General features: G+C 36.3%; 4 protein-coding genes and 1 pseudogene across 6 annotated transcripts; all 5 read left to right on the top strand.

The window, feature by feature from the left end:
• Positions 1-255: 255 nt before the first annotated feature.
• LOC147545625 (ADP/ATP translocase 1, mitochondrial-like) lies at positions 256-2,835 on the top strand. 2 transcript variants are annotated; one of them, XM_086638107.1, is made up of 4 exons: positions 256-464; positions 1,139-1,655; positions 1,743-2,111; positions 2,301-2,835. In XM_086638107.1, exons 2-4 carry the CDS (start codon positions 1,158-1,160, stop codon positions 2,595-2,597), a joined length of 1,164 nt encoding a protein of 387 aa, XP_086494233.1. In that variant the 5' UTR covers positions 256-464; positions 1,139-1,157; the 3' UTR covers positions 2,598-2,835. The 2 variants fall into 2 exon arrangements, with proteins under 2 accessions (XP_086494233.1, XP_086494234.1); XM_086638108.1 differs by lacking the exon at positions 256-464 and adding an exon at positions 478-635.
• Positions 2,836-3,710: 875 nt separating this feature from the next.
• LOC147545624 (ADP/ATP translocase, mitochondrial-like) lies at positions 3,711-6,263 on the top strand. Its single transcript, XM_086638104.1, has 4 exons — positions 3,711-3,785; positions 4,580-5,099; positions 5,189-5,557; positions 5,746-6,263. The coding sequence occupies exons 2-4, from the start codon at positions 4,599-4,601 to the stop codon at positions 6,040-6,042; spliced, it is 1,167 nt and encodes a 388-aa protein (XP_086494230.1). The 5' UTR covers positions 3,711-3,785; positions 4,580-4,598; the 3' UTR covers positions 6,043-6,263.
• A 3,194-nt stretch (positions 6,264-9,457) lies between these two features.
• On the top strand, positions 9,458-15,523 carry LOC147545623 (1-acyl-sn-glycerol-3-phosphate acyltransferase PLS1-like). Of its 2 annotated transcripts, XM_086638106.1 has the most exons (12): positions 10,139-10,290; positions 10,368-10,465; positions 10,805-10,927; positions 11,264-11,303; positions 11,421-11,494; positions 11,625-11,684; positions 12,150-12,227; positions 12,326-12,484; positions 13,563-13,688; positions 14,437-14,529; positions 14,681-14,767; positions 14,944-15,523. In XM_086638106.1, exons 2-12 carry the CDS (start codon positions 10,385-10,387, stop codon positions 15,184-15,186), a joined length of 1,164 nt encoding a protein of 387 aa, XP_086494232.1. In that variant the 5' UTR covers positions 10,139-10,290; positions 10,368-10,384; the 3' UTR covers positions 15,187-15,523. The 2 variants fall into 2 exon arrangements, with proteins under 2 accessions (XP_086494231.1, XP_086494232.1); XM_086638105.1 differs by having other exon boundaries at positions 9,458-10,465.
• A 4,564-nt stretch (positions 15,524-20,087) lies between these two features.
• LOC147545622 (arabinogalactan protein 23 pseudogene) lies at positions 20,088-20,536 on the top strand (annotated as a pseudogene).
• Positions 20,537-22,122: 1,586 nt separating this feature from the next.
• On the top strand, positions 22,123-22,707 carry LOC147545621 (arabinogalactan protein 23-like). Its single transcript, XM_086638010.1, has one exon. The coding sequence runs from the start codon at positions 22,264-22,266 to the stop codon at positions 22,441-22,443; it is 180 nt and encodes a 59-aa protein (XP_086494136.1). The 5' UTR covers positions 22,123-22,263; the 3' UTR covers positions 22,444-22,707.
• The last annotated feature ends 347 nt before the right edge of the window (positions 22,708-23,054 follow it).

Raw genomic sequence — 23,054 nt, 5'->3', positions numbered from 1 at the left:
TAAAATGCATGATTTTTTAGAAGAGAGAGAGAGAGGGATTTCAATCTTTGATTTTTTAGGGGCGCTTTTAGCTACATCTTTAAGTAAATATCAACCGTTGGATTATGTTCAGAAATGAGAAATACGTGTATGGGCGAGTCTATTCTAAAAATAAGAGTACCGGTTTTCTAGCCATTAATTCGTGACACAAGGAATGATTTTGATATTCGTATTTAATCTAACGGTTTAAAAGTTAAAACTCGGACTTCTTAAAATATAGAGTGAATCGGGAAATAGGTTTACATAAATATGTTACTTCCGGATACACAAGATATTACCATGACTGAAAATATCTTTACATTTAAAAAAATGACCTAAGTCCGCTGATCGAGGCTTCCTCCTCTGACGTTCTCCTTCTCCAACCTTCCCGCCTTTCTCGAGTAGCGAGAGGCGGAGCGATTCTTCTCTTTCTCTCTCTACCTAAGGTAATATAGTACTATTTTTTTATCATGATTATTTAATCTTCTTAGGAATAATTTGTTAGGATTAGTTTCTGATTTGAATTTACTTTCATCTTATTTTGGTCTAGACATTCTTTGATGAATCGTTAAAAGTTAGGGTTTCATAATAATTGTGTGTACCAGATTTAGTAGAAGGTTTGTTAGATCGCTGATCTTTGATTAAGTTTAACCAAAATTTGATTAGTTATTTAGAGATCTCTGATCTTAATATTGATGTATCTACTGTTAAGATGGTGTTTGGTGCTTTTTTTTTTTTTTTTGCCTTACTGATGTACTTTAAATCAAATTATCTTCTTGCTGTTTAGTTTGTAAATCTGTCCATTTGATGTGATCTGATATACATTTCTTACTTTTGTGAGTCTAAACCGAACTGTATGCTGATCTGAAAGTCCAATGATCTTAATTGATAGTTATCACTTGACCTGTTAGAAGAATTAGATTTCAATTTATCTTGCCAGAAGAGCTGAACTGTGATAACTAATCTAGTTATGCTGTTTCGGTTCCTTACCTTGTCTAATTGCTTTGACTATTGATATAACCGGAATTATTTAATTGAATAATAGAGTTGTTTAGGATCTAGGTTTCCAGGATATGTGATTTGATTAGATGGTTATGTTTGTTACCACTATTTTTTGTAGGTTTTGTAACTTGTGAGTCATGATGGGTGAACGGCCTCAACATCCGACTATTGCCCAAAAAGTAGCAGGTCATTTTGGTTCCAGTCTTTCTCAAAGTCTGGTGGAGGCACGTAACGGTCCTTCCATGTACCAGAGGCGATTTGCCTACGGAAACTACAGTAACATGGGATTGCAATACCCCATGACACAAACGTGTCAAGTTAGCCAGAATATGTCAATGGTTCCATCATGTGCATCACCCATATTTGTACAAGCACCTTCAGAGAAAGGATTGGCCAGTTTTGCAATCGATTTCCTTATGGGTGGAGTTTCTGCTGCTGTGTCTAAAACTGCTGCTGCTCCTATTGAGCGTGTCAAGCTTTTGATCCAGAACCAGGATGAAATGATCAAGACTGGCAGACTCTCTGAACCCTACAAAGGAATCGGAGAATGTTTTAGCCGAACAATCAAGGATGAAGGGTTTGGCTCATTGTGGAGAGGAAACACTGCTAACGTGATCCGTTACTTTCCTACTCAGGTTTGTCATCTTTGGATTGTTAAACACTCGTCGATCAATTTTTTTATGTACTTAATAACTAATTTTTTCGGTGGTCATATGTAACAGGCCTTGAACTTTGCATTTAAGGATTACTTTAAGAGGCTATTTAGCTTTAAGAAAGACAGGGATGGTTACTGGAAATGGTTTGCTGGTAATTTGGCCTCTGGAGGTGCTGCTGGTGCATCTTCTCTCCTTTTCGTCTACTCTCTAGATTATGCCAGAACTCGTCTTGCTAATGATGCCAAGTCAGCAAAGAAAGGAGGAGAGAGACAATTCAATGGGTTGGTTGACGTTTACAAGAAAACCATTAAGTCAGATGGTATTGCTGGACTTTACCGTGGATTCAACATTTCCTGTGTTGGAATCATTGTTTACCGTGGTCTATACTTCGGATTGTATGATTCTCTGAAGCCACTTCTTCCTTCAAACTTGCAGGTTAGTTAAATGCGTAAAATCATTAGTCTTTACAATAATTAGGATTTCTCTTATTTAGTTTTCAGCTAATGGTATGAAATAATCAACTATCATCTTTTCAATCCTATTATATCTGTTTTGCTTTCATACCTTTCCTGATTCAACTTTGTTTCATGTTTTTAATATTTTATTTGTTTCGGGCCATTACAGGATAGTTTCTTTGCAAGTTTCGGGCTAGGTTGGCTGATCACAAACGGTGCTGGACTTGCATCTTACCCCATTGATACTGTACGAAGAAGAATGATGATGACCTCCGGTGAAGCAGTCAAGTATAAGAGCTCGTTCGAAGCTTTCAACCAAATTATGAAAAACGAGGGACCCAAATCTCTCTTCAAGGGTGCAGGAGCAAACATCCTTCGTGCCATTGCTGGTGCTGGTGTTCTCGCAGGTTACGACAAGTTGCAGCTGATCGTCTTCGGAAAGAAGTACGGATCCGGCGGAGGCTAATTTACCAATCTAATTGGTATTAATTATTTCTTCCTATCTTAGCTATTGTTGATGATGAAAAAAGTACAACTTCATGAGTTTTGTTTCCTGAATTTCTATGAACGAAGAAGTTTTGTTTTTGGTTAAACTGTTTATCGTTTAGGTAGAGAGTTAGAGTTCTTTCTAATCCTGTTAATTGATTTCGGACAAAAAATTGTTATCATAATTGGATCAATTTAGCAGTCACAGTTAACAGGTACGTTATTTCTTATAGTATATTCGAAATCGTATTGTTTAGATGCATTAGATGAAACGAAATCAACTAAAGTTACAGGTGCGGAAAGAATATTGAAAGAGCAAAAAGAGGTCTGGGTTGTGGGGCAGGCTAGGTTACACACCTTCATATGAACATCTCTAAGACATGACGGCATGATGTGAGGACAATAATCTTGTTTTAAAGATTGGAATATGCTGCATAAAAGATGTAAATAGTGATCAGTTAGACGAGTATCCGTCACCTACACCCTTTAACTATAACAACTTGCTTGGTTGATGTGATAGTTGAAAGGCAATGTACCATGGGTTGTCGACGCATTTGGGCCGCTCCTGTAAGAGCTCACATTGTGAGCAAAATTCGGTATCCAGAGTCTTAAACTTAGGTGGCAAAAGCGAAGATAGTATGGAATGCAGACGACAGTTTGACACAAATAATATTGCAACCAAAGACAATTCATCTCTAAAATTTAAGGGATGTGATACTCACACACTTGGTGCTAGAGCATCTAAAAACCTAAAATATAGGTGGCAAGCCAGTACATCGGGATGCTCACGCGTTTGGTTTAGCTTGTGATAGTCGAGCTCACACAGTAAACAAAACTCTTTACATGTTGAGTTTAAAGTATCAAAAGCAAACCACAAAATATGAGGGGCTGAAACACAAAAAATGAGGGACTGAAGGAGAAACCCAACCTAACCAACCCGGAACGTAACTCAAACCCTATACCCGACGCCCGACCAGAGTTTGAATGAGCCTGGTGGTGACGTCAGCCCTTAACTTAATCTCGTCCACTCATCTTGGAACGGCCTCCCGTGCTGGTTGGTTAAAATCCCTCTCAAGTCTCACATTTTCGTTTTACTGAAGAGTGGGAGGCGGAGTGACGGAGAGGAACCCTAATATCACTATTGTCTCTCTCCCTCTCTCTAACTGAGGTATGATTCCCGTTCTTCTTTCTCTTTTATCGATCCTTTTTATTATATGATCTTATAACAAGGTTTTGTTTGTTAGGTGATTGATTATAAGCTCTTCAAGATTTTCTTCCTTTTCGTTTTTTGTTGAATATGGAGATGTTTTCTGCTTGATCTTCTTTATTATCATCATTGTTATGTGATTATTTTATATCAAATCAGATGTTGATTCATAGATCTGACCTTTGATTGAATTTCATAAGTAGGATTTGTTCAATTCGAACTCTTTTGTTCCTATAATCTTTACCTGGTAAAGGAAGCATATAATCTTGACTGGCTCTTCTGATTTAGTGGATTACGGATGCATTTCCATTTAACTGATTGCTGAGTTGCTTTAGTTTAGAAAGTGAAAATGCTTTGGATTCATGCTAGAGTTTGTAGTGGTAGACGGTAATTACTATCGTAATGGAAGCACGATTACTTCTGCTACCTAAAAAAAGGGTTTTTCAAATGACACAAAATAGGCTGCTTCACCGAAAAGTGGTTTTTATTTATGCTAAGTGAAACCCTTTCTAAAACATTATAATCTGGTCTCTCATTGACTTGTTTTTAATCTAGATCAGTAGAATGTATTTTGTAAATTCACCAAGGGTAACTCCTTAGTAGCAGCGATGTGGCCTAGAAAGTATTTATCTTTTTTTTTTCCTTTCTGAAAAACACTTCATCATGTATTGTAAAATTGGTTTGTTTACTGAAGGAGTCATCTTACATTGCAATTTGTCCAATTCTGACTAGTGCTGTGTTTGTTAATTATTTAGGTTTCGTAGTTTGTAAGACATGATGGCTGAAAAGCCGCAACTCCCATCTGTGGTTCAGAAGGTAGCTTGCCAGCTCCATCTTGGATCCACCCTTTCTCAGGGCCAGGAGGCATACAACAGGCCTTCAGTGTACCAGAGGCGCTTTGCTTATGGAAATTACAGCAACGTGGGACTCCAGAACCCAATGATGCAATCATGCCAACTAAGCCAGAATATGTCAATGGTTCCATCAGGTGCCTCACCTGTCTTTGTCCAAGCTCCTTCTGAGAAAGGTTTGGCCAGTTTTGCTATCGATTTCCTTATGGGTGGAGTTTCTGCTGCTGTTTCCAAAACTGCTGCGGCTCCTATCGAGCGTGTCAAGCTTTTGATTCAGAACCAGGATGAAATGATCAAGACCGGCAGACTCTCTCAACCCTACAAGGGAATTGGAGAATGTTTTAGCCGAACAATCAAGGATGAAGGGTTTGGGTCATTATGGAGAGGAAACACTGCTAACGTGATCCGTTACTTTCCTACTCAGGTTGGTCATCTTTAGACTGTTAAATGATCTTTTCCTCTTTGTATTTTTTTTTGTTATAATCTAATTCAGTCGTCTGACATGTGTAACAGGCCTTGAACTTTGCCTTCAAGGATTACTTTAAGAGGCTATTTAGCTTCAAGAAAGACAGGGATGGTTACTGGAAATGGTTTGCTGGTAATTTGGCCTCTGGAGGTGCTGCTGGTGCATCTTCTCTCCTTTTCGTCTACTCTCTGGATTATGCTAGAACTCGTCTTGCTAATGATGCAAAATCAGCAAAGAAAGGAGGAGAGAGACAATTCAATGGGTTGGTTGACGTTTACAAGAAGACCATTAAGTCAGATGGTGTTGCTGGACTTTACCGTGGATTCAACATTTCCTGTGTTGGAATCATAGTTTACCGTGGTTTATACTTCGGATTGTATGATTCTTTGAAGCCACTTCTTCCCTCAAACCTGCAGGTTAGTTAAACTCGTATAATTGTCAGTCTTTAGGTTAAGTAGTTTTGTCCTAATTAGTTTTCAGCTAATGGTGTAAAGTAATCAACCATGAACCGTCATCATTCTTATATTTGTTTTGTGTTTATACCTTCCTTGATTCATTTCTGTTTCATGTTTTTTAATATTTTATTTGTCTGGGGCCGTTACAGGATAGTTTTTTTGCAAGTTTCGGGCTAGGTTGGCTGATCACGAACGGTGCTGGACTTGCATCTTACCCCATTGATACCGTACGAAGAAGAATGATGATGACCTCCGGTGAAGCAGTCAAGTACAAGAGCTCCTTCGAAGCTTTCAACCAAATTGTGAAAAACGAGGGACCCAAATCTCTCTTCAAGGGTGCAGGAGCAAACATCCTCCGTGCCATTGCTGGTGCTGGTGTTCTTGCAGGTTACGACAAGTTGCAGCTGATCGTATTTGGAAAGAAGTACGGATCTGGCGGAGGCTAATTACCAATCTATTGGTATTATTTATATCTTCCTTGTCTTAGCTATTGTTGATGATGAAAAAGAGAACCTTTTAGAAGTCAAACTTGTAGGAGTTTTTCCCTTTTGGAATAATTTAAACTTTAGGGTTGGGCTAGTCTTATATCCCTGAAGAATACTATTTCCTGTTTCTGTTCAAGTTTTGTGCTCATGAATTTGATATATTATTAGAAGTTATTGCATCACTTACTTTGATTCATAGACTGCAGATAGGTAGGTCATACCCTTGTTTAAAATTATTTCATTTCTCAACTTAGAGTTGTCTATAAAGCTGGCCAGTCTCCCTTATCGAGCTTGAGCGTCCCATCTATTTATGCAACTAGTCTTAATCCAGATCAGGTAGCTTGGCTGGGTTGACAGCTACTTGAGAAGAGCCGATACCTGGATCTAGTTACTTCTTAGTTTAGTGTTTTGTAACTAAAAGTTTCAAACGAGAATATTTCATTCATCCGCAACTAGATTTTGGCACTTCTTAACACTGAAATTAAGAGCGTGATGAGACAAACACAATGGAGCATATATTTTCTAAGTTTGAAGATTCAAACTGATCTGGTACCGACTCTGATTCCAACATGGTTGGTTGTTACACAGTAATGTTCGATCGACGGGTAATTAGGTGGTGATTTGAGCGCTTCTTGACTCTACACTTAAGAGCTAGATGATACAAACACAGTGAAGCATATATTTTCCTGAGTTTGAAGATTCAAACCGATCTGATATTGACTATTATTGTAACCTGATCGGTTGGTCATCACTCCAATTGGCCACCACCGCCATTCCCATTCTACAAGATCAACACGGATGCGTCATACAAACAAATCACAGAAAAGGCAGGAATCAGATGCATTATCTACGACTACCAAGCACAATTCAAAGTAGATTTATCAGATACTACTAGAGGAAGAAACTCAGAAGAATGTGAAAGCAAAACGATCTTACGAGGCATCAAGTGGGCAGTTGAGCAGCAAATTGAATATATAGAGATCGAAGGCGACAATCAGAGTATCATACATCACCTTAACAACCCTAAAACTACTATTCACTGGCAATCTATAGGTCACACAGAAGAAATAAAAAGCTCACCTCGCAATTCAAACGTGTTATCTTCACGTACACCCCACGCACCAGAAACCAGCAGGTAGATAAACTAGCGAAATAGGCTAGACGATGTAAGTGCAAGAGAGTGTGAAATACACTTCCTGCCTTCCTAATCCCATCTTAGAACTTGTTTTCTTCCCAGTAGTTTCTTTTTGTTCCATTTCTGTACTTCTCAACAAAAAAAAAAAGATGGGCGCCTATAGAATTATGCTATTAATATGGCTGGGTCACTATACATGTGGTAACAGTGAAAGTGTGAAACAATCTCTTTTCTCATTCTAAATCTGGTAATTTCCCGCCAAAACACCCTTTGATGGCCTCTATTCTTTTCCCTTTTTTTTTTGAATTACCAGACCCGTACCATTTATTGCCTTCTCTGCTCCTTTTGAGAAAAAGAAATAAAGTAGTGAGAGAGAGAGGGATCCATTTATTTTTTTCAATTTTGTTGGTGTACGATTCCCAAATCTAAGAGAGTTCATCTTACTGTGGGTATTGGAGCTCCATTTGCATTTCGATCTACACAACTATCAGGTGAGAATGATGGTTCTTCCTTCTTTTATGATCCTCCATTTTTGCTTTTGCTAACAAAAATGGATTTTTTAGTATTTCTTCGGTTGAATCTTTCTTGTTCCCTCCATGTTCAATTGCCTTCACTTTCTGGTTCAAGATTTTTTAGAGCTTCTCCCTTTTTCTTTTTGAAGATTAATTTGTTATAAAATACATTGTCTTCCCTTGTTCCATTTCGGGATTTGTTTTCGACCCAATGTCATGGTGGACGAGTGGGTCAAGTGGAAAAGTGGAAACGGTAAGATCACTCAAGTTTATATCTCCAACTAATGGCTAACCTCTTCACCACTCTGTTTGGTGATATTCTTGTATTTATTTTCCTATATCTTCAAAGCAACTAGATTATCTTGATTCTTAACATGAATCCTCTAGAATTTTGCCTAGTTAGGCAATTTATCTCTTTGAAACACTATCATATGCTAATAGCAATTGTACTCCTTCACCTACATACTAGTATTTTAATTTGTTTTTTTCTATATTTCAATTGTTACAGGATAATAGTAATCTGCCAAATGATGTAGATGATGACATACATACTAGCACAATGCTAATAGCTTTAAAGCACCAGTCAGTCTAGTTTATTCCTATAAACAGTCTAGAGAAATCACTAAAAGTGGGAATACACACAAATATACGAATATAAGATCTCAATTTTCGAAACGTTTATTTTTAACTAGCTAGTGCCTAGTAATACAACTACAACGAAGTTGTAATAGTAAACATTTTAGCAAAAATTTCACACTTTAAACAATATGTATTGTTTGACATCCAAAAGATTTAGTTGTGTTAGCCGTTTGAGCAACATTAATCTGTTGTGTTCCATTTTCGTTAAAACGTATTCTATTACAACATTTTCATTTAGTGCTAAGAGTTCGAATTTTATATCCACATACTATACATGTACAATGATGATAGGGGGACTCCCTGGGCATACTCTCAGATGTACTCCCCTCACAGTGACAAAGTCATTTTTATCTTTCCACAATTTTTGTCAGACGGAAAAGACCAAAACGGCCTTGTCCTGTGAGGGAGAGTCCACTTGAGAATATGCCCCTGGGAGTCCCCCATTCATTTTCCAAACATGTATCCCACTACCATAACTTCCTAGACTGTCTATAGCAAAACTAGACCAGATTGGTGCTTTAAAGCTACGAGTGTTGTGCCAGATTCCCATCTCAATTCAAGTTGTTGCTGTAATAGAGAGAACCGTGCTGGCCGGTAAAATTGGAAAGTGTGAAATTTTTGGTAGCTGGGAAGAAAATGGCACTAAATGAGCACATTACCAAATTGTATCCTTTAATTGCACTCCTTATTTCTCCTGCCTAATTTTTTGTCATGTTCCTTTTCTCTTTCTTTTGTTTGTTTGTTCGAAAAAACTAGGTCCTTTTATTACCATGTGCTTTAAGAAAACTAACAAATCAAGAGCCATATCCTTTATGGATTGATCTGATTCTAAGTTTAAAAATAGAATAATTAAAATTTTAATAGTTGATTTGTGGGAACCGTTAGATGTCTCAACATAATAATCTACGAAAGTTCCCAACATTACTAAATATCAAATGTCACCTTTTAAAATTTGAAAGAGAGTTAAATAATAAATCAAAACTCACAATTTGTCGATTTAGCTTAGACATAAAATGAGATGTATGGTTGTGACAGGTACAACTTTCCCACCCGTTCTCCCAAACCAAACTGCCCTAATTCCTCTTTTTTTGTGTCTTCTTCTTCTTACTTTTTTCCCTTTCTAAAATTTCTTATCCACTTTTTGGGTAAAACATCAAACTTCGTAGAGAACAAATATTCATGGTCAGATGTCTAATTTCAACTCCTCAACTTGAAGTTTCCAAGTTTGAGGAAGATCATGGCTACTTACTATTTATCTTTAACTCAGGATCTTTCTATCTCTCTTCCGATTAAAATTAGACCCTAAAGAAAAAACATCTAGCAAGATTAGATCGAACTTCCTTTCAAGAAACCCTAACTCAAGATCTACCCTAAAACTCTACAAGTCTCAAACGGATGAAGATAAGTTTTGGGTTACCCTAGTCTGAGACCCTCGAACTGGACCAATCCTAGCCCAGAAGCAAGGTATTAGACTAGGCAAGTCTGAGACCCATTGTGCTGACCCGTTCGAGACAGAACGCCTGACTTTCCAAAGTCAAAGGGCATTGATATTATATTTTAATATATTAATTTTAACAACTCATTAATCGTCAACACTTTGTTGCCCAAGTGGTTGATAGTGTTTACATAAACTCCAAAATCTTGGATGTCGTAGGTTCGATTCCATCCAAACAGGGTCTCTTTGTTAAATGCTACTCCAGAAAGGAGGGGTGAATTCTAACACGCGTAAATGGTAGAGGTCCAATACAAATATCTTCTTTTAAACTCTATCTGGCATTGGAAGGGCGATTATATCAGAGCAGAAAGGATCTAGAGAGAGAGAGAGAGAGAGAGAGAGAGAGAGAGGGAATTGAATGAAAGATAGAATACCATAGGCGTAGTAGCATTGATTTGAGAAGGAAGGAAGGTAGACCAAATTTCGAGGTACATAAACGTAAACACAGGACACTAATTAACACTATTTAGGTCTCTCTCTCTCTCTACATTTTTGTGGTTCTCAGAAGGTTCGTTTGGAGCCATGGCGATCGCAGCTGCGGCAGTGGTGGTTCCGATGGGTTTACTCTTCCTTCTCTCTGGCCTCATCGTTAACCTAATTCAGGTTTTATAGATCAACTCTCTCTCTCACACACACTCTTCCTCACTTCCTCTTTCTCTCTCTCTTTATTTCCATTTCTAGGTATTAGATTTCCATTAAAAAAAAAAAAAAGTATTAGATTTCAGTTACAAGTTCTTCAGGCGTTCTAAATTCAACTTACTTATGGATTTAGGTTCACTTTAGCGAATATGAATCTCTTTGTGTAATGATTGTTGTTTGTAATTGAAATGAAACATTTTGAGTGTTGAGATTTCACTAATAAGGATTAATTTTTGATAGATTTATAAAGAGTAAAGCTGAATTTCGACTATTTTTTGTGTTCTATGTGGTTATAATTTTCAGGCACTTTGCTTTGTTCTTGTTCGTCCTATTTCTAAGAGTATGTATAGGAGAATCAACAGAGTAGTTGCAGAATTGTTGTGGTTAGAGCTTGTTTGGCTTGTTGATTGGTGGGCAAATGTCAAGGTATTGTCATTTTTTCCTTTGCTTCTGATTGGTGGGCAAGTGTTATTTTCATGGTACCTCACTATTGATGCTCAGTACTTAGCCTTGTTTTAGAGGTACATTTCTAGATTCCTCACCGAGGGGGAAAAACGATGAGTTTTTAGGCTGCCCTTCTCTTTGTTAACCCCATTTGTATACTCGAGTCGTGACTTCTCACCGGCTAGAGATAGAGTATGGTGAAATAGAATACTTAATAGGTGGAGCTTGGTAACATGTTACAAAAAAGTGGAATTGGGAGTCTTTTATTTATGATCCTTTGTAGTTTTATTGAAGAAACTAATAGATTTGTGGTTGCAGATTAAAGTCTATATGGATGCTGAAACTTTCAAATTAATGGGTAAGCAGAATCTGCATTTTGAGCTTTGTCTTTTTCTTTTTGGCAACTACTCTTTTGTTGTACTTGCCCACTGAGGAAAGTATGCAACTATTGTAAATAACTTGAAGGTTTTTCCAGGTAAAGAGCATGCACTACTTATAGCGAATCACAGAAGTGATATTGATTGGCTTGTTGGTTGGGTTTTAGCTCAGGTGCATATTGTGAATATATGTATAATTCCTCTTTACATTTATAAGACATTCTACCAAATTACCACAGATAGCTGATATATCTAATGTACTGTACCGGAACAACTTACTAGTGTTTTATATCTACTTACAGAGATCAGGTTGCCTTGGTAGTGCACTAGCTGTCATGAAGAAGTCATCAAAATTCCTTCCGGTTGGTTTGTCCCTCTGTCATATTTATTTGTACTGTTTTGCCAAATTAAACCCACTAATTGATTTCATACTATAGTCATGTCTAGCTGTTAACAATGTCATGGTTTCTCAAACTTGCAACTTTGAGATGCATCCTCTCAATAGCAAAAAAATAAACGTATTTCAAGTTAACTTAGAAGACTGAAATAGTGACTAATGCTCAAGAGGTCATAATGGAAAGTGATGAAATAGGAGACCTATTAGATGCCTACTGTGTGTTCAATTGACATTCGTGTGACTTCCTCTTGCTTATCTATGTTCAATTGACATTCGTGTGACTTGCTCTTGCTTCATGCTTTTAAGGTGTTTTTATTGATTCAGATCAAATTATATGTTTCTATCCGAGGTTTCAGTTTTATTATATCGGTTTCTGCAGTCATAGTCTCGTAGATTCTCTATAAATAAAGGATCTGGTTTATGTGTGCAGGTAATTGGTTGGTCAATGTGGTTCTCTGAATATCTTTTTCTAGAAAGAAGTTGGGCCAAGGATGAAATCACCTTAAAGGTACAATAATATGTTAAGTCCACAGCTTAATACATGCTTCTTGAGTTTCACTTGTTCTGTGCATCTCATCTAGTTCTTTTTCTTATTTCACAATGCAGTCAGGCCTTCAGGGACTGAAGGACTTTCCTCGTCCTTTCTGGTTGGCTCTTTTTGTAGAGGGAACTCGATTTACACAAGCAAAACTTTTAGCTGCTCAAGAATATGCAGTTTCAGCGGGGTTGCCTGTGCCCAGAAATGTCCTAATTCCTCGTACCAAGGTATAATTTTTGTTCTTTTGAGTAGTAAAAAGACTTGTGGGTTCCTCGATTCTCCTTTTATCGTCATCTTTTCTGCCCTGCTTTTGCTAGCTTCTCTTCCTGTCCTTTGTCTGACAACTGCACCAGTTGTGTAGTGGTATTCTGAACAGTACAACAGTCTTTCATTTCTAATTTGTTAGATAGTTTTAGATATAATAATTGTTAATTTGAGCATTAACAATCCGTTTTATGGTCAACTCAAATTTTAGCACACTGGTTTGATTTTGGAGCACCTAATCATTGATGTACTTGATTAGCGAGTGACACTGACACTAACTCTTATGTCCTGAAACTTCTTGCTTCTGTACTATGTTAACAATAACGGCCTACTCCGAAATCTTAAAGCTATGTGACATGGACGGGCATCAGTATTTGACACCAGCCTAATGTATTGGATAGTATGCCGTGAAAATTTCTGAAGTTAAGGCGTTATTAGCCGTAAGTCTCGTGTATGAGGTGGTTTAACGAGATCTTTAGATAACGTGTTGTATGTGACTATTCCACTAAATAAGTGCTGGGAACCAAAAAAGAATTTGACTTTAACAAAAAGAAACTATGTTAAATTTAGTATATTGGAACTGGGAAGCCCTTCGTCTATTTTTTAAAAATTAGCTTCAGGCTCTCCGATGAGCCTAGTGGAACTGTGAACAACTCAGTTAAATTGTTTCTTTGAGTTTTCTTTGTTATGTCTAGTTTCGTTTACTTTTTGTGGGTTGCACATCAGTGCTATCAGTCCATAATCAACTATTCGAAATTCCTTGTTTCAAAATGTTGTTCCACTAAGATTATCAGACTGACTCACCATAGTTATAGTAGATGGCTTAGAAGCAACAATCCAAGAATATGTTGTTTTGGAGTAAGATTGTTTTATTAGCTGCCAAAGTTATAGTTCCGCCCACACTGACACCTCGGAAAGACGTACAGAAAATAAAACATACTGGGCAGCATATGATATTGAACTGAGAAGATGTATAGCTTATGATCTTGGAGAGTACCACACAAAAGGTATATGTTTTCTAACAGTTTCTGCTGCTTTCAGGGGTTTGTTGCATCAGTAAGTAATATGCGTTCGTTTGTTCCAGCTATTTATGATGCAACGGTTGCTATTCCCAAAAATCAGCCCTCACCTACGATGTTGAGAATTTTGAAGGGGCAACCTTCCGTGGTAAGTATATCATATCCAAGAACTTGTTGCAAGTTGAATATGCAGCTCAGGATCATGTGCATTCCTTATTTCAAAGTGATTTGCGTGTTTTTCCATTCCGGTGCAACTGCTGAATGGTTTAGGATATCCTTTTAAGTCGCATATATCAGAATAAAGATGCCGTAATTGAATTACTGCATTCCAACATTTTAGACTGAATTAGCCCAGCATTCCAACTTTTTCAATTCTTGATTTTGGGGGTTGTCAACATTCTAGATGGGTTAATATTTGTAATGAAGTTTCCATGGTGAATCACTCGTACCATAATCTTATCACTCGATTTAGAGCAGTAGCGGGCCTAAAACATATGGCTCTGTAAAATGCACCACTAACAAACATAGCTAGTTATTGATTTGGATAATGGTGGACTAGAGAGTGCTCAGAGCTTTTGTTTGTTTGTGTGATTAACAATTTAGTGATTTACATGACAAAAGAAAAATACTCATTTCCTTTCTTCAAACCTGAGAATTATGCCTAATTTTCTCTTCGATATTAAAGAGTAAAGAGTACCTTAGTCATTGTGTATTGGTCGCAATAGCTTGTTGAAGATTCAGGTTGTATAATATGAAGAATAGATCCGAGAAGAGACAACGTCCCAGTCTTTGAGGGGTTATAAGTAAACACGAGTACCATGTTAATTGTACGAATCAGGAATGAATTTGTTTGAGATTGGTTTTCTAAGTTGAGTACTATTTTTACATTTTCGCAGATCCATGTGCACATCAAACGACATTTAATGAAAGAATTACCTGAGACAGAAGAAGGCGTTGCACAATGGTGTCGAGATGTATTTGTAGCCAAGGTAAATCAGATTTTGTTTTGTCCATTCTTCTCGCCTTGTGATTCAGACTTTCCAACCCAAAATCCTTGCTGTTAGAGAAGCCTTTTGTGCTTTTTGCCAATCTTTAATCTCTTGTATTTTTCTTTCCTTCATTGCTGTACTTTCCTGTCAGGATGCTTTACTGGATAAGCATATAGCAGAAGACACATTCGGCGAACAACAGCTTCAAGACATGGGTCGACCAAAGAAGTCTTTAGTGGTAATGTTCCCTTCTATCGATAACAATGCATATATAATATACCTGTCTTTTACTGTTATTGTTATCTTATATCAAATCTAACCAAAATGGCAATTCCAAACGCCAAATTCTTATCTCTTTTGGAGTTGTTCGCTTAATCTTCTCATTCCCTTTTTTTTCTTATCTCACATGAGCAGGTTGCTACGAGTTGGGCATGTCTTCTTCTATTCGGATTACTAAAATTCTTCAAATGGTCTTCGCTATTATCATCATGGAAAGGAATTGCATTCTCGATTACCAGCTTAGCTATTGTCACTGCCCTTATGCACATTTTAGTTGTATTCTCTCAATCCGAACGTTCTAGCTCAGCGAAAGCTGCTGAATCGAGGCAAAACAGCGGAGCAGTCTCCACTGAAACGAACCGAGATAAACAACAATAACCTTCCTCTCAAAAATCCGAAAACAACATTGAAGCAATCCTAAAAACCTTCTTCAGAATCAGGTCGGTAGTTATAAGATAACCTATTCTATGGATTTCATTAGAGTATGATTACATATGAGGGTATTAATATGTTGTTTGTTTAAATTCTCTAGATTAGAGTTTTGTTCTTCCTCATTGTTTAAGTAGTAGAGCACAGATTGAATGCATATATATATATTCATTAACTACTCATCTTGTAGTATTAAACATTTGGTGCATAATGTTGTATAAGACCGTCTTTTCCTCACAGAAACACATTATTTCCTAATAAAATTTTAGTGGAGGTTTTGAAATTATATCTGCATTTTTTCATTAGTCATCTCTATAGGTTAGAGAACTCTATACTGATGAATCCTCATTTTCTTGTGAGTATCGATCGATCCAATTAGTGAGATTAGGTTATTGATTCTTTTTTCCCATTGCTATGTTTAAAAATAACTGGGCATTTTCATCATCCTTGTTGGGTTAATTTACTATGGAATTTTTGGTCATTTCCTTTGCTTCTTGATTTTGGTTTAGACAATTCAACACCAAATAAAATTTGCAACGTTTACAACAAAAATCAAATATTATTTAACCCTTGAAATCTTCATATCTAGTAATACATCAAATCAAATTACACACTAATCATCTCTTCCTCACCTCATATATGGTAATCAAACTCTTATAATCTCTATATAGATTAGGGCCACTGACCCACTCACTACACGGACCCAGAGTACCAAACAAACCCTTAGAAACATATATATACTAGTAAAATAATAGAGAGAAATCGAATCATTCTCAGATTAATTATCAACTACTGCATGAGAAAAGCAGCAATGAGAGATAGGAAGATAGAACACTTAATAAATGCTCCAGACACTTGAACAGCAGTTCCTGCTCCTGCATCCATTGACGGTGATGGTGCAATTTCAGGTTGTGCTGTTACTGCACTTACTGTAAACAACAACACAACACCAATAATGAAGATCAATGCTAAAGCACCACCTCTAGTACCTTGAGCCATTTCGACAGAACAGTAAATGTAGAGAGATAAAGAGGAAATAGAGTTCTAGAGAGAGAGAATGTGAATATGTGATTGTGGTTAGGGTTATGGTGTAATTGTGATCTGGAGTGAAACATGAATTTATAGTAGTCGAGAGAAATCTGTACTCGACTTCTGTTTCTTTGCCCTTTCGCTACGGCCAGTGGTACCCACACTGAAACTGGTAACACTGTTGATTACGTCTTCTTATGTAGTAGGTCCCACTTTAATCCAACGGCTATTCAACACATAAAGATAAATCTCCTTTTTTCTAGGTCACAGAGATGGCATTGATCTTTAACCTGAATCCTGATGTGCCAAAAATAATTCACGTGTTTCAAAAGGTTTGTGATAACACGTGTCGAGGAAGAGACGTACAAGAACAAGACGTGTCACCTTACTTATAAGGACAAAGAATAGCATTCGCCTCGGTTGACTGTTGTCCACTATGAGGAAGCCGCCCGATTAACCTCGATGTTCGTGTTTTCAGCGTTATCTTCTTTAGGGACGTCGGTAGAGCTGGATGAATAGTCTGAGACGGGTTGTGAAAAGTGGGTGTTATATATAAGGAGTACAATAGTGTGGTGGTACGTCTCTATTTTCACTTTTATGAAAAGAAAGCTCTACTTGTATTGTAATTTTACATTTTTATATATTCAATGTGGAGATGATTTTGGTGACAAATTATTCTTAAAAAATGTTATTAGATTCATTATGTGAAATTTCAGTACAGTAGGACTTGGATATTGTGGTTTAATCCCATTAATTAAAGTTTAGATACGCCACTCCAATTAGGGTTCTAAATCCGTATGTCGTAAGATACTGGACAGAGAGATGCAAACTGTCAGACCAAAATCTCATTTGTGGTGATGAGTTTGTATGAAATCTAATTTGAAACGCCTCTCCGTGATACTTGTGGGTATCTAAAATCCCATTGAAGGGTAGCTGAAACAAGTAGATTTGGGTCTAGTGTTTTAGTAGACTAAGTGTTGGTTGAACAAATCCGCTCTGTTTAAGCAGAGTAACTAGAGTTGCTTATGTTTAATAGTGAAAGTCTATGTCATTGTATTTGTACATTTGTCTAGTAGTTAGTAGCAGTCGGATGTTCCCAAAAGGCACTAAATTCTATAAAAAAACGTAAAAATTGCTTAAGTGTATTACCTATATAGGTAATTTTTTATGTTGAGCAGACGATAGAAATCATCTACAGAAAACATAAATATTGAGTTTTATCTTGAGAAGACTTAAACTTAAATGCCGTCACACCACATTAATATCCAAATTAAATTTTGCTGTGGAAAGAATTTTTTATGAAAAATTCAAAAATCCCTATGTGACACTCTGAAATTTCAATTTGAGTACTACAATGCTTTCTTTTTGGTTGATTTCCTCTACAGTCAATATATCTTATAAGTATTTTTTTTCCTTGAAAACTAAAAGGAATAAGTATTTCCGGTAGATAATAATCAACCCTTAGGCATGATTAGCCGGATGGTTAGTTAACGAGACAAAATTTGGGTTGTGGGTAGGGGTGGGATTTTGGCCCGTGGCCCGGTACCCCCACGTCTGAAGGGTTTGTGGATGTTTGGTAACCGAGCTGGTCAAAACCCGCCATCCCGATATGGTTAGTGGACGGACGCGATCGAGGGGGTCTAACCGGTGTACTGTCCGAATCCGACCGTTTAGGTTGTCTGTTACCCGCCCTTAATAAATAGAAACCATTAGATGTTTAGAGTAAGATGATTGTGTTAGTTTAGATTAGGCTATTCCATATCATCCTCGAAATTAGAAGAAGCCCAACTCTTAATCATAATTGATGTGCCCCTCTCTTTTGATTTTTCTTTGAGAAGCTTCTTTCTAATGACCATCCTCAATCTAGGTGTGTTTAATTTTGTTGTTTTGAGAAGTTTTTTTTTACTCTTTTGACATTTTCAAAAAGAAAAATCGAAATATTTGTTTGTTTGTCCGAACAGACAAATTTGAGTTATGCCCGTTTCGCCCGAACCGGATGAATAGTTGTCTTTGTGCTGTTGGTCCGGATGGTTTGCCATCCCTTGTTGTCGGTAGTAGACAACTAATTTATTTATTTTTTTGGATTTGAAAATGTAGGACCAGTATAAATTTTGGCCTTTCTCAACAAAAAAAAAAAAAAAGTATAAATTTTGGCCTTAATTTTGAATTTGCCACCACAATAGTTCTGCTCGCTGAAGCTAGTGTCCCAAGTACTTGCCCTCATCTATCACCAAACCTCCCTCTATGAGAAACAAAAGAAAAAGAAATTGAAACCATTAGCTTACATAGAGTTGAACTTGTGATATGGAAGTTGTATAAATAGTCGGTCAACTGTGAACCCAATTTTCTTTTCATCATCTTTTTATTTTGACCAGTAGGACTCCAATAAATGTGGTATAAATAGTATTTATTAAAATATTGTGGTATAATTACATGAAATAAAATTAGATACGTCATTTGGACTATGATTCTAAATCTGTGTGTCCTAAGATATTTTTTTTTTTTGTTGAGCAGTGTCCTAAGATATTAGTAGAGATGCAAACCGTCAGACTAAAGGCTCACGTGTGGTGAAATCCAATGTGATACGCCTGAACCCATGATACTTGTGGTTGTTGGTATCTAAATTAAGGTAACTGAGACGAGTAGAATTTAGTATAGTCTTTCGCTAGACTAAGCGTTGGTTGAATAAATCCACTCTGTTTAAGCGAGTAATCAGAGTTGCTTATGTTTTATAGTGAAAGTGTATGCCAATGTACATTTGTCTAGTAGTTAGTAGCCGCCCGAAGTCCTAAGACATTTTTGACTACTTTAATAGTTATGTGACTTGAGAACATTTCTAGTTCAAATTTCAAAAATCAAGTTGTAAATACTTGTCCAGTCTTTATTACTCCAGTTTTTCTTTGTTCATATATGACACTATTGACATTTAATACAAAAGATACGCCATTCTATAAGAAAAGGTAAAAATAGTTCAAGTCTATTACCCATATGGGTAATTCTTTTATATTAAGCATAATAAAAATCATCTAAAGAAATCATAAATATTGAGTTTTGTCTTAAGACGTCTTAAGTTTAAACGCCGTTACATTATCTTAATATCTAAAACAAATTTTGTCATTGAACGAATTATATCTTATTTATTTTTTTGGGAACTAAAAGAAATATGTATTGATCGTAGATAGTAACCAATAGGCTAACCGTAGGCATGATTAGCCCAATGGTTAATTAACTTCGAAAATGTAGGGCGGCTGCAAAATTTTGGCCTTAAATTTGTTTTTTTTTTTGTTGACTAACCTTAAATTTGAATTTGCGACCACGATAGTTCTACTCACTGAAGCTAGTACGGGAAGTACTTGCCCTAATCTATCACCAAGCCTCGCTCTATGAGAAACAAAAGAAAAAAATTTGTAACCATTTGCTTACATAGTTGTGATACCGAAGTTATAACTTTGTTGGAACCAAGAACATTATTCACAATAGACTTGGAAGAAAATTAGTCGGTCAACTGTGAACTCAATTGTCTTTTTATCATCTTCTTATTTTGACATTTCCTTAACGTGTGAAATGGTGGAGAAGACCTTGACCAAGATGGAGATGGCTCTTAGTCCCACACCTTGTATGGAGGTCAAGTCTTGGCCCCCAATAGAATCAATGATCCTTTTTTCTCTTCAAAACACCGAGCCATTATTACGTACCAAATCCAAACACGTTAACCCACATTTCACGTTCTAATTTAACAGCTTTTAACTATTTTTGCCCTAACAAGTGAGAGACCATTCCACTATAAATACCTCCTAATACCCACATTATAACTCAGGCCAGCAAAAACAAAACATAAGAAGAAAGTAATTTGCTTTCGTTTCTTCCTATTCTTCTTCTTCAAGTCCTATCATTTCGGTGAGATACTTCTTTGAATTTGTTGAAGATTTCACCGAAATAACTAAATTACCATTATGGACATGAAGAAGATCGCTTGTGCTGTCCTCATTGCAGCTGCAGCATCCATGGATGTGGTATTGGCTACAGAAGCACCTGCTCCAGCACCAGCCAGCGCCTCAACCGTCACTATGCCTGTTATTGGGTCAATCGTCGGTGCATCTTTGGCTTCCTTTTTTGCCTTTTACATGCATTAAGCATCTCGAAAATCATGAGAATAAAGAAGTAATAAGGAGATGTCGTATTGATAGGTTTGCTGGATTAATTTTCCTCATTTGGAAAACAAATAAGAGTGGGAAATAATAAAACAAAAAGAACAAGAGAAATTGAAGAAGTTGAATTTTCGTCTTGTATGAGTTTTTTTTTTTTTTTTTACTTTAGCATGTGGATTGATTTCTCCCTTTTCTCCCCATAAATTGTGGTAAATTTATAGTTTGAGAGTAATGGTTTTTGTTCCTTCACATTTGCATTTGTTCTTTACTTTTTCACTCATTAGTATAATATTTTACTCTGACATCAACAACCTTAAATCTTTCAACAAAAAAAAAAAAAAAAAAAAAAACCTTAAATATGTTTCGACAACAAAAAAACAACCTTAAATGGGTCCCAAGGTAACGAAGTACACGCTCCCGACTTCACCCCCGCTGGTAAACCAATATTCGTGTGAAAGCCTCATCTTATTCCCAAGAAAGCCCGCCAAATTATAATAGATATATTTACGTCTTCACCACATATTATAAAAAGAAAATATATGTTGGACGGGGTTCAATAAACTATGCCTAAGATTGATAAATCGAACTGGAATAGTAGACATTTAAAGAGAATCAATAAACTATGCCTAAGATTGATAAATCGAACTGGAATAGTAGACATTTAAAGAGAAAAAGAGAACAACTAAATGCAACAAGTTGTTTGATCTTCTTACAATCTGTTATCAGGTTAATTCCATTTGCGTCCCTATTTGTTATCAGCTGGTCGACTTGTCCTCCATAAATGTTCGAGCTTCTTGTTTGGTATTCAATTGTGTTTGAGAAAGTCTGTTTACTCTTCCGTTTTACCCTAATGACATTGTGTAAAAAAAAATTCTTTTAATTATCCAACTCAAAGAAATTATCCAACTCATCCCTCTCTTTCTTCTTCATCTTATCCATCTATTTCCTTCTATCTCACCTCCTTCTACGTAGATAGTCGTTGAAAAATAATCGTCGATAAGCCACTTTTTCCAACGTCCTTCAAATTAGATTTTTTATGTCTTCTTATTTCTCTCTCTTCTTCTTTCTTTCTCTCCAAATTGGATTTAGAACAATTTTAGCTTTTATTTTCCTAAGAAAAGTCATGTTTCAAACAATCTTTACCATCGTGACATTTTGTTTTATTAAATGAAAGTTACAAAACAACTAAATCCTAAATAAATACTATTATCTATTTTCTTTATCATTAATTAAAAAAAATATCTCGCTATAATGTTTTTGGGCAAAGATTAATACAGTTACACTTCACCGCTTAATAACACTGAATCATCATTAGACTGATACATAGTTGTGATATGGAAGTTATAACTTTGTTGGTACCAATAACATTATTCACATTAGCCTTACAAGAAAATTAGTCGGTCAACTGTGAACCCAATTGTCTTTTTATCATCTTTTTATTTTGACCATTTCCTTAACGTGTGAAATGGTGGAGGAAACCTTGACCTAGATGGAGATGGCTCCTAGTCCCACACCTTGTATGTAGGTCAAGTCTTGGCACCCCAAAAAAATCAATGATCTTTTTTTCTCTTCAAAACTCCGAGCTATTACTAAGCAAATCCAAACACGTTAACCCACTTTCACGTTCTAAGCAAACAGCTTTTAACTATTTTTGCCCTAACAAGTGAGACCATTCCACTATAAATACCTCCTAATACCCACATTATAACTCAGGCCAGCAAAAACAAAACATAAGAAGAAAGTAATTTGCTTTCCCTTCTTCCTATTCTTCTTCTTCAAGTCCCATCATTTCGGTGAGATTTATCTCTAAATCTGTTGAAGATTTCACCGAAATAACAAAATTATCACTATGGACATGAAGAAGATCGCTTGTGTTGTTCTCATCGCAGCTGCAGCCTCCATGGATGTGGTATTGGCTACAGAAGCACCTGCTCCAGCACCAGCCAGTGCCTCAACCGTGACTATGCCTGTTATTGGGTCAATTGTCGGTGCATCTTTGGCTTCCTTTTTCGCCTTTTACATGCATTAAATATCTCGAGAAATAATGAGAATAAAGAAGTAATACGAGGTCGTAAGAAGATGACGTATTGATAGTTTTGCTGGATTAATTTTCCTCATTTGGAAAAACAAATAAGAGTGGGAAATAATAAAACAAAAAGAAAAAGAGAAATTGAAGAAGTTGAATTTCATTTTGTATGAGTTTTTTACTTTAGCATGTGGATTGATTTCTTCCTTTTCTCCTCATAAATTATGTTGAATTTATAGTTTGAGAGTAATGATTTTTGTTCCTTTACATTTGCATTTGTTCTTTTCTATTTTTACTCATTAGTATAATATTTTACTCTGACATCAACAACCTTAAATATTTTTCAACAAAAAAAATCAAGAACCTTAAATATGGGTCGCGTACTCGCGTTCATCTTATTCCCAAGAAAGCCCACCAAATTATAGTAAATCTTTTTACGTCTTCACCACATACTATATAGAAAGAAAATATATGCGGAGAGAGACGGGGTTCAATAAACTATACTTAAGATTGGTAAATCGACCTGGAATAGTAGACATTTAAAGAGAGAAAGAGAACAACTAAATGCAACAAGCTGTTTGATCTTCTTACAATTTGTTATCAGGTTAATTCTG

This window comes from Eschscholzia californica, unplaced genomic scaffold (genome assembly GCF_041429995.1).
Source record: "Eschscholzia californica isolate CP2 unplaced genomic scaffold, dmEscCali1.0.p SCAF_4, whole genome shotgun sequence".
NCBI lineage: Eukaryota > Viridiplantae > Streptophyta > Magnoliopsida > Ranunculales > Papaveraceae > Eschscholzia > Eschscholzia californica.
The sequence above is the reverse complement of the archived record's forward strand: the minus strand, read 5'-3'. Positions and strand labels throughout refer to the sequence as shown.

Coding starts and splice junctions, on each gene's coding strand:
- LOC147545625 (XM_086638107.1), top strand. CDS start 1,158: ATGATGGGTGAACGGCCTCAACATCCGACTATTGCCCAAAAAGTAGCA. Junction 1,656..1,742: donor TCCGTTACTTTCCTACTCAG/GTTTGTCATCTT, acceptor CATATGTAACAG/GCCTTGAACTTTGCATTTAA. Junction 2,112..2,300: donor TTCTTCCTTCAAACTTGCAG/GTTAGTTAAATG, acceptor GGGCCATTACAG/GATAGTTTCTTTGCAAGTTT.
- LOC147545624 (XM_086638104.1), top strand. CDS start 4,599: ATGATGGCTGAAAAGCCGCAACTCCCATCTGTGGTTCAGAAGGTAGCT. Junction 5,100..5,188: donor TCCGTTACTTTCCTACTCAG/GTTGGTCATCTT, acceptor CATGTGTAACAG/GCCTTGAACTTTGCCTTCAA. Junction 5,558..5,745: donor TTCTTCCCTCAAACCTGCAG/GTTAGTTAAACT, acceptor GGGCCGTTACAG/GATAGTTTTTTTGCAAGTTT.
- LOC147545623 (XM_086638105.1), top strand. CDS start 10,385: ATGGCGATCGCAGCTGCGGCAGTGGTGGTTCCGATGGGTTTACTCTTC. Junction 13,689..14,436: donor TGAAGGGGCAACCTTCCGTG/GTAAGTATATCA, acceptor ACATTTTCGCAG/ATCCATGTGCACATCAAACG. Junction 14,530..14,680: donor GAGATGTATTTGTAGCCAAG/GTAAATCAGATT, acceptor CTTTCCTGTCAG/GATGCTTTACTGGATAAGCA.
- LOC147545621 (XM_086638010.1), top strand. CDS start 22,264: ATGGACATGAAGAAGATCGCTTGTGTTGTTCTCATCGCAGCTGCAGCC.